Source organism: Amphiura filiformis, chromosome 12, assembly GCF_039555335.1.
Source record: "Amphiura filiformis chromosome 12, Afil_fr2py, whole genome shotgun sequence".
NCBI classification, from domain to species: Eukaryota; Metazoa; Echinodermata; class Ophiuroidea; order Amphilepidida; family Amphiuridae; genus Amphiura; species Amphiura filiformis.
In genome coordinates, this window is record NC_092639.1 from 17,499,360 (window position 1) to 17,514,687 (window position 15,328).

General features: G+C 34.1%; 2 protein-coding genes across 2 annotated transcripts in view; one reads left to right on the forward strand and one right to left on the reverse strand.

Annotated features, from left to right (window-relative positions):
* LOC140166675 (uncharacterized) overlaps nt 1-5,725 on the forward strand; it is a 50,823-nt gene extending 45,098 nt beyond the window's left edge. The window contains exons 24-29 of the mRNA XM_072190172.1: nt 111-221; nt 788-910; nt 2,098-2,214; nt 2,485-2,598; nt 3,342-3,470; nt 4,733-5,725. Of these exons, the coding sequence (XP_072046273.1) occupies nt 111-221; nt 788-910; nt 2,098-2,214; nt 2,485-2,598; nt 3,342-3,470; nt 4,733-4,923 (785 nt within the window). The 3' untranslated portion in view covers nt 4,924-5,725. The remainder of the gene's footprint in view (nt 1-110; nt 222-787; nt 911-2,097; nt 2,215-2,484; nt 2,599-3,341; nt 3,471-4,732) is intronic.
* Nucleotides 5,726-8,111: 2,386 nt separating this feature from the next.
* The window catches only part of LOC140166676 (laminin subunit alpha-like), a 134,348-nt gene continuing 127,131 nt past the window's right edge, over nt 8,112-15,328 (reverse strand). Inside the window, 4 exon segments of the mRNA XM_072190174.1 lie at nt 8,112-9,303; nt 10,776-10,898; nt 12,032-12,134; nt 13,006-13,139. Coding sequence (XP_072046275.1) covers nt 9,158-9,303; nt 10,776-10,898; nt 12,032-12,134; nt 13,006-13,139 — 506 coding nt within the window. The 3' untranslated portion in view covers nt 8,112-9,157.

A 15,328-nucleotide genomic window follows, 5' to 3' on the forward strand; every position in this document is an offset into this window, starting at 1 on the left:
AGAAACAAAGAACACCAAAAAAAAAACTACCAATTTGTGACTTTGCACTCTTCTTCATGGTAGCAGGTCACATAATATCAACTTAAATCTAACCCTGTTTATCTTTGCAGAGGTGAATGAGTGTGCTTCCAACCCTTGCAGGCAAGGTACATGTCATGATCGTGTTGGCAGCTATGATTGTATATGTCCAGAGGAAAGATATGGGACAAACTGTGAGAAAAGTAAGATAATAATAATAATAATAATAATAAAACAGTATTTATATAGCGCATTGTGAATCTCAGATTCCTCAATGCGCTTTACAGATTTAAAAACTACCAAACTTAATTTACAATATATGATTTATCTTAAGAATTATACGAACAATACTAAGCATAAAATAGCAGACCACAAAAGTCCAATTCCAAATATGTCAGTGGCCACAATGAATTTTTCCAATCTTGGGTTGAAAAAAGTTATGACCCACTTCGGCACAAACAGATCAAAAACAAAATAATGCACTCTAAATATCAGTGCATTTTTTTAAATACATTTTATTTATTTTTAGATAAATTTGGCATCAAATAGGCCTATAAGTGATTGTACTGTTCATACAAGTGCTCCAAAATGATCTCTTCATCTGCATTTTCTATAGTAAGAACAATAAAATTGAGAATATAATTGAAAATGAGGGCTGAGAGCCAGAAAGGTGTAACTCATCAAGGATTCTTAAGACTTCCTGGTTCCCAACCCTCAAAAAGTACTTTCTTTGTGAAAATTTATTCCATTTGTTTTGAATTCCTCATAGTGAATTACTGTCTAGTACAAGATAATGCATGCAATGAAGAAGGAACAATGAGATGCATCGCCCTGGATGACGACAAATTATGTGTTTGTAAAGATGGCTACTCTGGCTTCACATGCTCACAAAGTAAGTTAACCGCCGATCTAACATTGTCTCTGATTGGTCAACTACATGATATCTTCACTTTAATCACCAATCAGAAAGGAGCTTTGCAAATAATTCACCCTATCTTTTTGCGTAGTGAAATTATTCTAACAATGTTGCTGATTGGACCAATTGATAATGAAAACTTCTCTTTTTGGCCAATCGGCAGGTAGTTCTCGTAGAGCTAAAAGACCATATATATTGTAACATTTCAATAAAAATTTGTTTGTGTTTCTTTTCCATATAAAATGTTAGCCTTTACTGTCAGATACCTTATCTGAGTACCCCCCTGGGGGAACACAATTTTCACATTTTCCAAGTACTTTGGTAAAATAGTTGAAGAAAATGCTTTGTAAATCTAATTTTGGTGCTGATTGCACATGATTTTGTTTTATTTTGATTTTTGTAGCTTGGACGAAAACATTTCAATTAAATACTTAATCAGTAGAATTAACCAGTTCTCCATAATTTATGTTTTATTTTATTCTGTCTTGGTTGTATGTATTTTCTAGTAAAGTTTTGATTTTAACATAATTTATTCAAATTATTGTCTTTTGAATATTGGAGCTACCTGGCTTTGGGTTAAATGTTATAAATAAATAAATAGGCCTAAATAAATGGTTATTAAACTCACTAACTGACATTCCACCCATGTTGATCGATCGAAATTCTTCAAAGTTGCTGTGGAAAAAACCAGTGTTGCCAGTCTAAACATTGCTTTGTAAACAGAGCATTGCTAAGATTGTAGGCACCCTCATCTCAGTTCATGTGATATCGCTACTTCCTCTCCTGATCTGGCTTTCTTTATCCATTTCTTCATATCACTATGGACCACAATGGCCTCATCCCAATGGCATAGTTTAATAACCTCAATTAAACAATCATAGTGCAAAATTTGACCTCAAGTTTCAGAGTATGAGTTTTTGTACACAAATTTTCAAAGGTCGTTCAATGAATGTGCAAATGTATTGGGGTTAAAGAACTGTGCCTTCATAGATGAGCATGTTGTGGGTCCTAGTGTATGCTCGCTCTCTGGACTCAAAATGGATGAAATGTCAGTTCACCATAATTTCTACTGATTTTGTAACAAAAATAAATTGTCACACATGATGAAATTTTTTGAAAATAACAATCCCGATGAATCGCTACATTAATTTTCATATTTTTAGTCGCTGACAGGTGTTTAAACAACCCATGTGGCAACAATGGTTTATGCCGTGCTACTGACGATGGAATAGCATGCGATTGTAACACCGGATTCCATGGTGACTTCTGTGAATTACAAGGTAATTTTGACATTTTATATTTGTTATTCACTCATTTTATTCATTAAATGCATATTTAATTAAAACATTTTACAAAAGTTTTGTTGTTTCAGTCCTCTTTACAACAGGACCTACAAGAGTATATCTGTGATATTTGAATTCTTCTACACACTCGCTATGAAATGATCAATGCAATTTTTGCCAAAGCTCACTACCATTCGCAAGATGCTGCGAACTACTAAATCGCAACAGTTTAAAAAATAGTTGTTAACCTTAAATGTCATGTTACAGATGGAATTGAGTGTGCTTCTAACCCATGTATGGAAGGAGGAACATGTACTGAAGGTACTGGAAAATATGAATGTACATGTGTAGAGGGAAGAATAGGTATCAACTGTGAGTTAGGTAAGGTTATGATCAAGTTTTCTTTTCTTGAACACTAACTACTATCATTACATGCCAATCAGGCTTAAAATGTGGGCAGTCAACCCCCCAAAATTGTGTGGCTGAAAAGAATGAAGAATGGTAATTTTGCCAAAAGGTGGGGGACACCCACCCCTTTGCCCCCCCCCCCCCCTGCCCGGCACCTGATTGATGCCCATGATTACTACATAAATACATGTACTACTCCTAGGTACATGCACCAATCCTTAAAATATTTATTTCCGAGGGCTTTAAAAAAATATCGCCTCTTGTCAACCGGGGAAGTGAGCTGTGACTTACATGTAAGGGTATACGAGGTATTGTTGGTCGAAGCAGCCAAAAAAAAATGATTTTCATTATCTGAATCAATATATTATTGAAAAATAACACTTTGGTATTTTGCAAAAGTTCATTCTACAACTTATATACTTTGAAAACTTGCTTAATTTATTGTTGTTAATGAGTTATGTACGTTTTACAAAAGTGTTGTTGTTTCAGCCCTCTTTACAACATAACTCAAGAACCACAGGACCTACAAAAGTATATCTGTGATATTTGAATTCTTTTTCTGCTGCTTTGACCAACAATAGATCGTATACCCTTAAGGCGACTGTCTTCAGACCCAAATACTGTTTTTTCACTTCATGGCCTTGAGGGTACTAGTAACTAAGGAAACATTAGTTGGATAAAGGGGTAATGAAGAGTCTGCCTCATTCTATTTATAGTGGACTACTGTGGTCTTGCCTCAGATGATGATACATGCATGGAAGTCGGAACCAAACAATGTATATCAATCAGAAGCAAAAATCTATGCGTGTGTAATGATGGGTACCGTGGAAACACATGCACAGAAGGTGAGTTCAGATCAGTAGCATTTTATATCGTTAGGAATTCGGCAGACGGCCGAATCTGGATTCAGCTTTTGGTAAATTCATTTTACGCATGCATTATTTTTGAATTGGAAAACAAGGGACCAATGCTTTACCTATCGAGGGCAGCATATATAACGTTGACCGTACTGCGATGCGCAGTTAGCTAACACTGTTATCAAAAACTGATATGCTGCCCTCTATTATGTAAAGCGTTGATTCCTTGTTCTCCAATTCAAAAATAAAGCATGCGTAACATGAATTTATCGGGGAATTTACCAAAAGCCGAATCCGTATTCGGCTGTCTGCCGAATTCATAACGATATACAAGTTCTGAAATAAGATGTATGAAAAATAAATATTCACTCCATGATATGAAGTGACATGTAAATAGTTACTCAAATAAGTGGTGTATAAACAAGTAATTTTTAACATGGGAAAATAAGTAGATAAGAACCACATAGCCAATGAGAAAAGACGTTAGAAAAATACTACTTATTACTTGATATTATGATTACTACCTAATAAAGGAGTTACTTTGTGATTCTAATTATGGTATGTTTCAGTAGATATCCATGAAATAAAGCTTAAAATTTCAGTTGATTATGTGTATTACATAGGCTCCATGTGCCACTCTGTTGTAGTTTTGTTAACAGAACGTAAATACAAATTAAAAAAAAAAAATTCCTGAACGAATAAAATCTGTAAGAATTTGTTGCACACACACATTCCGATATTGGTATTGTTTGTTTAAGAAAGTGGGAGGGGATTCATTTTGAAACTATGCCTAGGCCAAAAAAAATTAATTGTTTGTTTGTCCTCCACAGCTTTGAAAGAAGGACGTGCGGGCGGGCGGATTTTTTTTTTTTTTTTTATTTTTTTTTTTTTTTTTTTCGGATTTGTTGTATTTCTGGACCTTGCTAGAGCTAAATGCTACAATCATTCATGGTGACTTAAAAAAATATGCAGTTAAAGTTATAATTTGTGTTCATGTCATAGTCTTTTAATGATTTGGTGGACTTTTTTATTTTCAACCATGAAAGAGGTCCAGAGATACTCCAAATCTGGAAAAAAAATTGAATTTTACTTATTTTTATAAAAAAAAAATTTAAAAAATAGAAAAAAAAAATATTGGTCAGGCCTTCATCTGAGGAGCGGGCGGTGGAGGACAAACAAACAACTTTTTTTTTTGGGCCCTATCGATAACCATTAGACTTTCCTAACAATCCTTTCTGTTTTGTTTACAGAGGTGGCTAAAGGAAACGTTCCATCAAATGACAAACAGACTGGTCCATTGTCACACCTACCTATAGACATCTGGTGGCTAATTCTAATTTGTATCATCGCTATGTTATTCATCTTATTCATTGTTATCGTTATTTATACAAGATGGAAGAATAAGAAATATGAGCAAGAAAAGATGCCATATCATAAGTAAAAGTTTGCGGTTCCTCATCTTATTATTAAGTTATTATTATTATTAGGCGCTCCATTTGAATTTCATACACCCTCTGAGAAAGATTCAACCTGAATCTTCTACCATGGAAGAAAGAGATAAGAAGGAACCATTTAACATCTATTTTTCATCGAAAATTTACTTAATAAAGTCACCAAAATCTTGCCTTATTTAATAAAGATGAAACTCAGGAAAAAAACTGCAGATTTTGATGAACTTTTCGATATTTTAAAGTACATTTTCTACACAACACGATCAAGAAAACAGTTCGACTGTAGACCCCAAAACAAAGCTACTATGCATGCTCAGAACATCAGTAAAATTCCAGAATCTTACTTCCGGGTAGCGTTTGTTTGTAAAGTTTGTTCATGGATGAGTTTGTTATAATTTTTTTCCAGTAATGATTTCGCCAAGTATCGATTACGTTAAATGGATCATACATGAAAGGAAGTACCATTGATAGCTTTTCTTTTCATGCGCCAATAGATAAGTGGATTACAACTTGGCCGATCAAGTCGTTGTGGTTCCTTCTTATCTCTTTCTTCCATGCTTCTACAGAGGGAGGCTGAATTTCAAATGGAGCTACTGTACATGTGTTCATTCCATTTAAAAATCCTGTGGGAGATATTTCCAAATCTTCCACAGGTGGAGTTTGAATTTCAAATGGAATAGCCTAATTTGGCTTTGGTACCCTCTATTGCGCACCGTGATTACTTTATTTTTTGGAGTCATGCACAGTGCATGTCATAATGCGTATGGAATGCTTCTGGACGCACTCTTTGTATATGAAGAGCTTTGTTTAAAACCCCTTACATCCACTTGCCCATTTTGAGAACACATCAAAAATCATCAAAAAATCATTGATGTATGGGGTTTGCAACAAAAGCAGTTTTTGGCAGGATGCTTGGGTAGGGTGAGCATCCTGCCAAAAATGGCTTTTGTTGAAAAACACCTTATATCAATGATTGTTTTGCTGATTTTTTGATGTGTTCTCAAAATTGGGCAAGTGGATGTAAGGGGTTTTGAAACAAAGCTCTTCATATATATATATATATGTTGTGTTCAAGAATCAGCGACAGTAAGTAAACTACACAAAAGAATTAAACCTGGAGGCTTCAAATGGGGTTGTACTGTTTATTTAAATGAGCGTGAATCTCTCCATTAGCACCAATACATACATGGATAAGTACTGCTTTAAAAAAACACTACTTCACTACATTAAAATGCTTACGTACGTAAGAAAAAAAGCTGCGTATTTAAGAGTACTTTAAATACATATTAATGACACATTTTGAAAAGATGTTTTTTGTATGACAAAATAATATTATTAAAAACGCATAAAAATGTATGAAGTTGATTTATTTATTGACGTATTGTAAAAAGTGCATATTAGAAAAAATTGATATGACTGACTTAAACTGGATTCTCGTTCTATTTTTAATGTGTAAAAAGAAGTGTATATTGTGTGCTTATGAAAACAGAGAGTGAGTAAGTGAAGAAAGAAAATAGCAGGAAAAGAGAATAAAATAGAATAAGATCTTGATAAAGAGGGGAGGCGAAAGCAAAACAAGAAATTCAAGAAAGAGGTGGAAAAAATGAGATGCAAAATTGATTTGACTGACGGACTGGATTCTAGTTCTATTTTATTGTGTAAAAAGAAGTGTATATTGTGTGCTTATGAAAACAGAGAGTGAGCATGTGAAGAAAGAAAATAGTTGAGTGAAGAGAATAGAGTAAGAAATGAGTCGAAGAAAAAGAAAAGGGAAATTTAAGAAAGGCGGAAAAATTGATAGATGTAAAAGTAGATGTGGTGTGTGTGTGGGGAGGGGGGTGGGGGTGAGTGTGCTTGATTGTTTTGTTTTGATGTTTGTGTGTGTGTTCATTTCATTATTATGGGGTGGGGTGGGGTGTATATTTGGGTGTGCGTGTATTTTTGATTCCTGGCTGACCCCGTGTTAGTGTTTTTTTTATGCTTTCTACTTTCTATAATGTTAAATCTCATTTCAGCAAATTTGCAAACAGAAATAGTTTGTATAAAAATGAAATTTAAGCTTTTATTAATTCTGACCCAATGTCACAAACACTTATGAAGTGCCTAGAGCCATAGTAAGTCTTCCAAACACCACAGAAATTACATTGGGTTGTGGATGTACAATGGGTTCGGACAGATACATGTTGTAAATCTATCTGAAGTTGCACCATGGGGAACTATTGTGAACATTTCTTTTTGCAAACTCGCTTGAAATGATATCCATTTTGTAACAGACGTTGTTTGATGTTTAAATTTTGTAAAAAATTACAGATGTAAATGATTTATTTGCTTTAACAATAAGTAAGAGATATGAATGATTTGCATTTAATAATAACCTGATGCGGAAATTTGCATAGGTTAAATAATAATTTGCATAACTAATATAAAGCTGAATTTATACTCGATGACTGAGCGACTGCGATGCACCGCTTTTGGAAAGCGATGCATTGCTTTTGCATTTACACTTATCACAGTGATAGGGATTGCAGAGGACAATTAAAATGTTCTAAATGTCACAAAATACATTTTTAGAACATTTATTGCTTTGAATTAATTCACCACCGAAAGTTAATAATCCAGAAAGAGAAATTAATTAACAAAATAATATAGATCCAGTTGGTTGGAAATGATTGGTTGATACATTCACGTCAGTGTCACATGTCAAGCGACATTTTTGGGAAGTGTTGGGATTTCTTCAACTCGCAAAAGCGACATTGTTTTTGCCTCAGCGATTTGAATTGATTGATCGGCTTGACACTGAGCATGCATGACAATCGCTTTCGAGTATAAATTCAGCTTAAAACTCAATTATTACCAAGTTGAAAGGTCATCATTTATGAAAAAATATCAGTGAACATACATGTGCAAATATTGTCAAAATACAAATATTTATCAAAATGTAGAAAAATATGTTGGTAATTTTATTTCAAATAAATAAAGATTACCCTGTGAATTTAACTTTACGGGTTGAAACATGATTGTAATAAATTTAAGAAAAATACTTTTAAAAATTGTGTTTTAAAAACTGTCTGCGTTAAATATTGGTGTGAAAATTCCATAGTCGGCTCTACTTTTCTAGTAGTGGGTAATGAAGGAATTAATCAGAGCACAGCTCTTCTCAATTCCTATTTAAGTTTAAAAAACCAGATATTTAAGCTCTGTCCTACATGTCATACATGTTTTGTGGAAAAACAAGACTTGCTAGAAATCAATACTTGGGCTATCCATAAATTGATCGACCAGCTAATCGATCGTTGCATCCGAAAATCGGATAATTACATCAATACTGGGACAAAGGTTGAGGTCCTTTGTTTAAACTCCGGCGTTATTTTCACGTAAATTTACTTTTAAGACTAAAATTAATAATAACTGAATTCAAGCAAGTCTTCTTCTCTTATAACATGTGATGACATTATGTTAGTAACTAATAAAACTCAATATGGCAACAGGTAAGAGTGGGGAGGGATGGCAACCTTGTAATGTTTATATACTCGTACAGAAAACTAGGACCAAATGGGCTATTCCAGTTGAAATCCATACACCCCCTATGGAAGACACAACCTTAATCTTCCACACAGGGAGTGTAGATTTCCAATGGAGTAACCCATTCAGGTAACCCCATTTGAAATTCACACTCCCTCTGTGGGCGGTTAAGGTCATGTCTTCTATAGGGGGTGTATGAGTTTAAACCGGAATAGCCAAATAATGTCCCATTTTAACAACATTCTTTTAACTTAAAATGGGGATACTAATTCTGTGGATATCTATTCACCTTCCTGCACATGTTGCCTTGGATTTTGTTTCATATTTATTCATATCGCTCAACTATTTCGTCAATTTTAATACAGGATGGTTTTTTTGGGCTTCTTATATATAGCACTTATCTCATTATCTTCTCATTATCTTATCTCATTATCTTCTCATTATCTTATCTCATTATCTTCATTGTTAAAGTATCTTTTCATGTGTATCTCTGAAGTGCTTCTTGTTTCAAATCTAGCATATTTCCTGTATTTATTTCTCAACCGTTAAACCTTCCACAATATTCATAAATCTTCTTTTAAAATCGAGCATAAATATGTTGATAGACTGAGAAAAATCTTTGAATTAGTACAACTAATAATATCCGTCACTCTTAACTATTGCCATAATATTGTGTTTAGTAATGGGAGAATCCATAGTTTTCTAGTGGGTAGGACAAGCCTGTAAGTCCACATCACCTTCGGTGGAACTGACTTGCTTGAAGTCGACGAGGTCCTCGCCAAGCATGATGTCACGGATGCAGCCCACAAACTGCTCGTCAGTGCGAACACCACGGTGTGATACGCCATCTGGGAAGGGGGAGAGAACAAAATGAAAGTGTATCAGTGTTAAAGGCAGAATACCGATTGCAAAAATGTATGTTTTTGGTTTACAGACATTCCAAGTTTCCCATACATAATACTCTAAACAAATAATTAAGTTTTGGATTAACCCTAACACGCCCGAGTACTACAAAATACTACTCGATATATGCGCTGTTCGTGCATGCATCCCACGTGGTGTGATGACGCAATCGCCCTAAGTGATATATAGGCACGGTTTCGCTGGCCAGTGAAGCCCAAGACCTGTGGCAAAGTGTCGCCGACCCAGTGCTTGGCATGCGAGGGGTCTCGGGTTCAAATTCCACCCAGAGCAAACAGCTTCTTTCTTTGTTTTCTCTTTATTCCTTCCTTCTTTCCCTTCCCGCCGCCAAAAACCCCTGGCGGGTTAGGGTTAAGTACTTATAGCAATATTGTAACGTTCCCATATGAAATAGAATTGTATTGTATTTCCACAAAATGTTAGTTTTCAGTCTGACAGATATGTGCCAAACAAAGAAAATCGCTATTTAATTCCTGCGCATATGTTGACACTATGTCGACTGTGACTGAGGTGGTCCTTTCGTTGTGTTATGACCTTCCTGCATGCCATTGTACTTTTCGAGCTATAAACACCACATGCGTGTTTGACTAATATTTCAATCATAATAAGTAAACCAATGCTCATTGCCTACAGGCCTATTGTATAATACAGTAGTGAGTCATTTAAAAAAAAATTCTGACCGACCAACCCACCCTAAAAATCCCACTGGAGGGCAAGCAAACAATTTATTTTCTTGACCTAATAAGACGCCAATATTAACAGTTTAAACCATGTTTCTAAGTGGTGTGATTGCACTTATCAAAAAAAATCCTGAAAATGTTGATAAAAAATCCTGAAAACACACTCTCCTATACTTTTGTACATCCTGAAATCCAAGGCAAATTGTAAGAAATCACACCCCTGCTATTAAAGTCCCATTCAGTGATCCCAACGCAAATGTAAAAAAAAAAAAAATTTATAAACTGCTTGAAAGTGAAGGGTAAGTCATACGAATGTTCATTTGGTATTTTTGAAATGAAATTTTTTGCAAAAACCAAAGTAAATGGCAGTATTGACAAAGTTGAAGCCACATTCAAATACATGTAGCTAATTTACATACTGTCAGTATATAAATTACAGATTCATTCTGAAATGAAAATTTTTTGGAAAAAACAAGGAAACAGCATTATTGACAAAGTTGAAGTTCCATTAAAATTAATGTATATACTGTCAGTATATAAATTACAGATTCATGTAAAATGTCTAATTTTGTCTTTCATACACGGCTTTCAGCTGAACCACTAGCAGGCTATGTTAGCATATCTATGACAATGACAAAGGTACCAAAATCTGAATTTTGATGATTTTTACGATCATCCGGATGAGCAAATCACTTAATGGCTCCCTCCCATATGTTTACCTGGCAGACCACCGAGGTACAGTGGATGATTGGTGTTGGCAGCTAAGGCTCTGGTTGATCCTACACCTATATCACCTTCTTCTCCGTCAACAATTAGCTGAAGACTGAAATCATCCTTGATGGCTGTAACAAGTTAAAACAAAAGCTATATCACACAATGTTCCAAATAATACATGGACTAATGCATGAGAATACATTTCAATGAAAAAAAGGAAAATCTAAAAAAAAAGGGAAAAAGTCGTAAAATATGGGAAAAAATGCTCCAAACGGGCTAAACAGAAATAAAAATATGGAAATTTGGGCAAAAAAACACCACAGGAATTCCTTTTAAAAAAGACAATTCATATGCCTGGGACTAATGCATGACTGTGTAAGCCACTTGAGGCTTTACCCACGGGTGTGACCAGTGTGGTAGGGTAGAGTGATCAAACTGGGACACATTTCTCCTCTGATTATGCACCTGGCTTTACCCTATCACATTACATCCATCTATCTGGGGATTACATAGTTGATGTGATGTGTTATGTTTAAAATTCAAATATAGTAACTATTTTATGTTTTTAGTAACTAAGCATGTATTTGAAGAGTTCAATTGAGATTGGGTATATTGGGCTATCCAGAAATTAAAGGCACCCCCCCCCCCCGCCCCTCCAATGAAGACACAGGATTCCCAAAATTTGTGACCATTTTTTACTCTGGGAATTCCCCCCCCCCCCAAAAAAAAGGTCATTATTTTCGCAACCCTAAAGCAGACAATTCCCAAGAAAAAGACACCTTTTTATTTTAGGCTTGGTTGGGAATTCCAGAAAATTTTGGCAAAGATTTGCCTGTCTTCATTAGGGACATTTATTGTCAAAATGGGAATTCCCATTTTTTTTGAATAAAATTTTGGTCTGTGAATTCCCAAAAATATATGGTATAAACTTGCATGTCTTCTTGGGGGGGGGGGCATTAATTTCTGGAATAGCTCAGAATTTGTATTGTTGGTAACCTGAGAAAATATTTTGAAATGCTGGCACATTTTCTATTATGCACAAATTCAATGCCAGAGTTTGACGTAACAGAATCCATATCCTAAAATTTGCATTTGCAAAACCGTTTCAAGTACTTTCAAGTGTATCAATTGGGTCACTGTTTTTCCAAAAATCATATGACCAGGTTTCCAAGTTGTAATTTTTACAGAATATAGGATGGAATTCACTCAATAAAAAACACATTTTAAGCCATGGTCATGAATATTTTGCTTCTAAACTTACCAACAATGTCATGCCAGTTGCTGTCGCACATGAAGAACGCACCTTCATCGGGTTTGTATTTAGCCTCAAATTCACCACCACCATTGTCACTGCGTAGATACAACTACAACAAAACGATACAAGATCCATTAGTAATTTTTCTGATGGGCAAATCAATATCTATTAATATCTATTAATGATATCAAAATGCATTGAATTTGAATGCATTTTGATATCATTAATAGAGTATGACATGAATACAAGTTATCAATTTTCATATTAAAAACACAAAACATTGTGCAATTTTTTTTTAGGTCAACCATGAATGATCCATGCATTTAGGTCTAAGTCCAGGGACACTAGAAAACCAGAAAAAAAAAAACAAATTTTAACCTGCCGGGTAATAGTATTCTCGCGGGACTCGAATTCACACCCTTATTCTGAATACTGATTGATATTTATATTTATATTTTAATGTACAGCGCTTTGAAACTACGTTTAAAGCGCTCTATAAATGTATTTTCTTCTTATTATTATTATTTAATACGAATGTCCTTCTGATCTGATATCAAATAATTTTGATTTTTTTTTGCGATATAATACACATTTTACGGTAAATGCTTAAGAATTGATGTTTGATATTTGACAGTCCTCAAAGTAAACTTTATAAATCTAATGATATGTACTCAAAGTGTATGAAGCTGGGATGAAAAGCCGACAATTGAAAATTTTGACCTTTCGTATTGAAGATATGGAGTTTTCCCTAAAATACACCAAAACAAATTAGGTCTTTTGGGAAAAAATGCTACATACACTTTAAGAACATGTCATGAGATTTAAAAAGTTTACTTCGAGGACTGTTTTATATCAAAAATTTAAAAAATATCAAATTTTAATAACTTGTCATAAAATTTGTATTATATCGCGTATTTAAAAATTTTGCTGTATTTTGTTTTCTTCGATTCGTATGTCGATGACCTTTGACCCCTACTCACCGTTCCATTCACCATCTCAAGAGAAAGGAAATCACCCTGCGGCGTGTCCGCTACAGAGAAGATAACGCCAGATGATGTCCTAGGCTTGATTGACAGCCGCACTTCCTTCTTTGCACCAACACCGTAATTTGGATCTGTGAACAAAATTAATAAGCATATATCCAGAGAGTGTATTAGGGATTTAACGCACGCATGATCCGTTAAACGCTTTACAATTGCGGAAGACATGTAGGCCTACACGCAAGTCATTTTCAACCTTCAATTTTCCATTCTTCAACGCTAAACAACAGTATCAAAATCTGAAGACGACCCTAATAAACATTCATTCTTTAACAATAATATGTCATAATAATGCATAGTTTCTGTCACATTGATGTGTGTTAATTTAAACGCACACATCACCAATGTGTTAAACATTCAAGAAATTAAACAGAATAAAACATCACTAGAATATATCAGCATTCACAAAATGAACATCAAGTACAGGAGTCTGTAACTCTTTTTGAAACAATACCCCATTGATTACACCACTTGTAAGCAATGCAAACAATTTCCACCAAAATTAGAGCAAATGTGCAACTTTGTCATTTTAAGTTATGTCCTGATTCTTAAGGGCTGGGGTATGAGCGTTTGGACAGTATTTATTGTGGGACATTAGAGCACATCAGACATATCGAATTGCATTCTGAATACGAAGAATGTCATTCTGATATCAAATAATTTTGATTTTTGAAATTTACAATTCAATACACATTTTATGGCAAATCATTAAAAATTGATATTTTTGATATTTAACAGTACTTGAAGTAAACTTTATAAATCTGATCAATTGAAAATTTTGACCTTTCGTATTGAAGATATGGATTTTTTCCCCAAAACACCAAAAAAAAATTAGGTCTTTTTGGGAAAAAAATCCATATCTTCAATATGGAAGGTCAAAATTTTCAATTGACCGTCGGCTTTTCCTCCCTGCTACATACACTTTAAGAATATGTCGTTAGATTTATATAATTTACTTCGAGGACTGTTATATATCAAAAATTTGAAAAATATCAAATTTTTATAATTTGATTTTCAAAAATTAAAATTATTTGATATAAAATGCTTGTATTCAGAATGCAATTCGATAGGTCTGAGGTGCTCTCATGTGCCACAAAAAATACTGTCGAAATGCAATAAACGCTCATTTTAGATCCCTTAACCTCCAGATCAAATGCTTTAAATTAATATGTGACCAGCGCCAACAAAACCCGGAACAAGTCATCAGGCATGTTTTTGAGTTATAGGCCTTTAAAGATGACATTCCCATAAAACAAATCAAATTTTGGAATTCTTAATTTCATGGTATTTGACCTTGGGATTGAGTGAACTGTCAAATCCTTGAAAGTACTTACTGAAAAGAGGTTTATTTAATCACTAATTGACAGTTGAGCTACGATAATCTTTATTCAATCCTGTGTAAAGCAGGGAACTAATTAGCGCATTATTCGGAATATCATTTTACGAAAAATATCAAGGTATCATTTACAAAATTATCCATATCTTGAAAAGTATTGATGTTATGTATATAATTTTGGTATCATTTTAAAGCTTATTGTCCCATGCTTACATTTTTATTCAAATCATGAAATGTCCAAAATGCAAATTGTTCTTGGTTTTGTCGGAACGGGTCACATATACAACTTGCGAGGGTTGCAATAAGCCCAATCGCCATTCTAACTTCCGGTTTTTGAGAGCAGTTTTAGGACACTTTGACCTCTGACATATCGGGAAAATGTACGTAATTATTATTAATTTTCTTATTATTGTCACAATTGTGATCATTAAAAATACCAAATAATTAATTTATAAAACACTAATATTTTTTATATTTGTTTTAAATATTGTAAAACATTTTGGATTATATTTTGTACATACAAAAACCCAATATTCCTGAATTTTCTGAAAGGTCAAAGGACAAAGTGTCCTAAAACTGCAAAAACTGTCCTACAATGCATTGCAAACTTCCAATGCCGATTGGGCTTATTGCTCCCTCACTTAGTGTTTAAGAGTCAATATTTCAATACAGAATTCCTTTGTTTTTTTGTTCCTTTATGACAAGTTCAATGAAACATATCTCTATTTTGTCCCTGGCGACTTTCCGCTCATTTTGTGAGAACGAGTCTTAGGTGTTACAATTTGTATTAATATTATTATGCTGGTATAACTTTCGATTTTGATTTCAAGTACCATATATATGTTTGAATGGTTTGGTAATGAGAGTGCCACTATCCTGTTACACGACTTGCTGGTGGAGGCGTAAAAAAATACTCAAATACTAGAC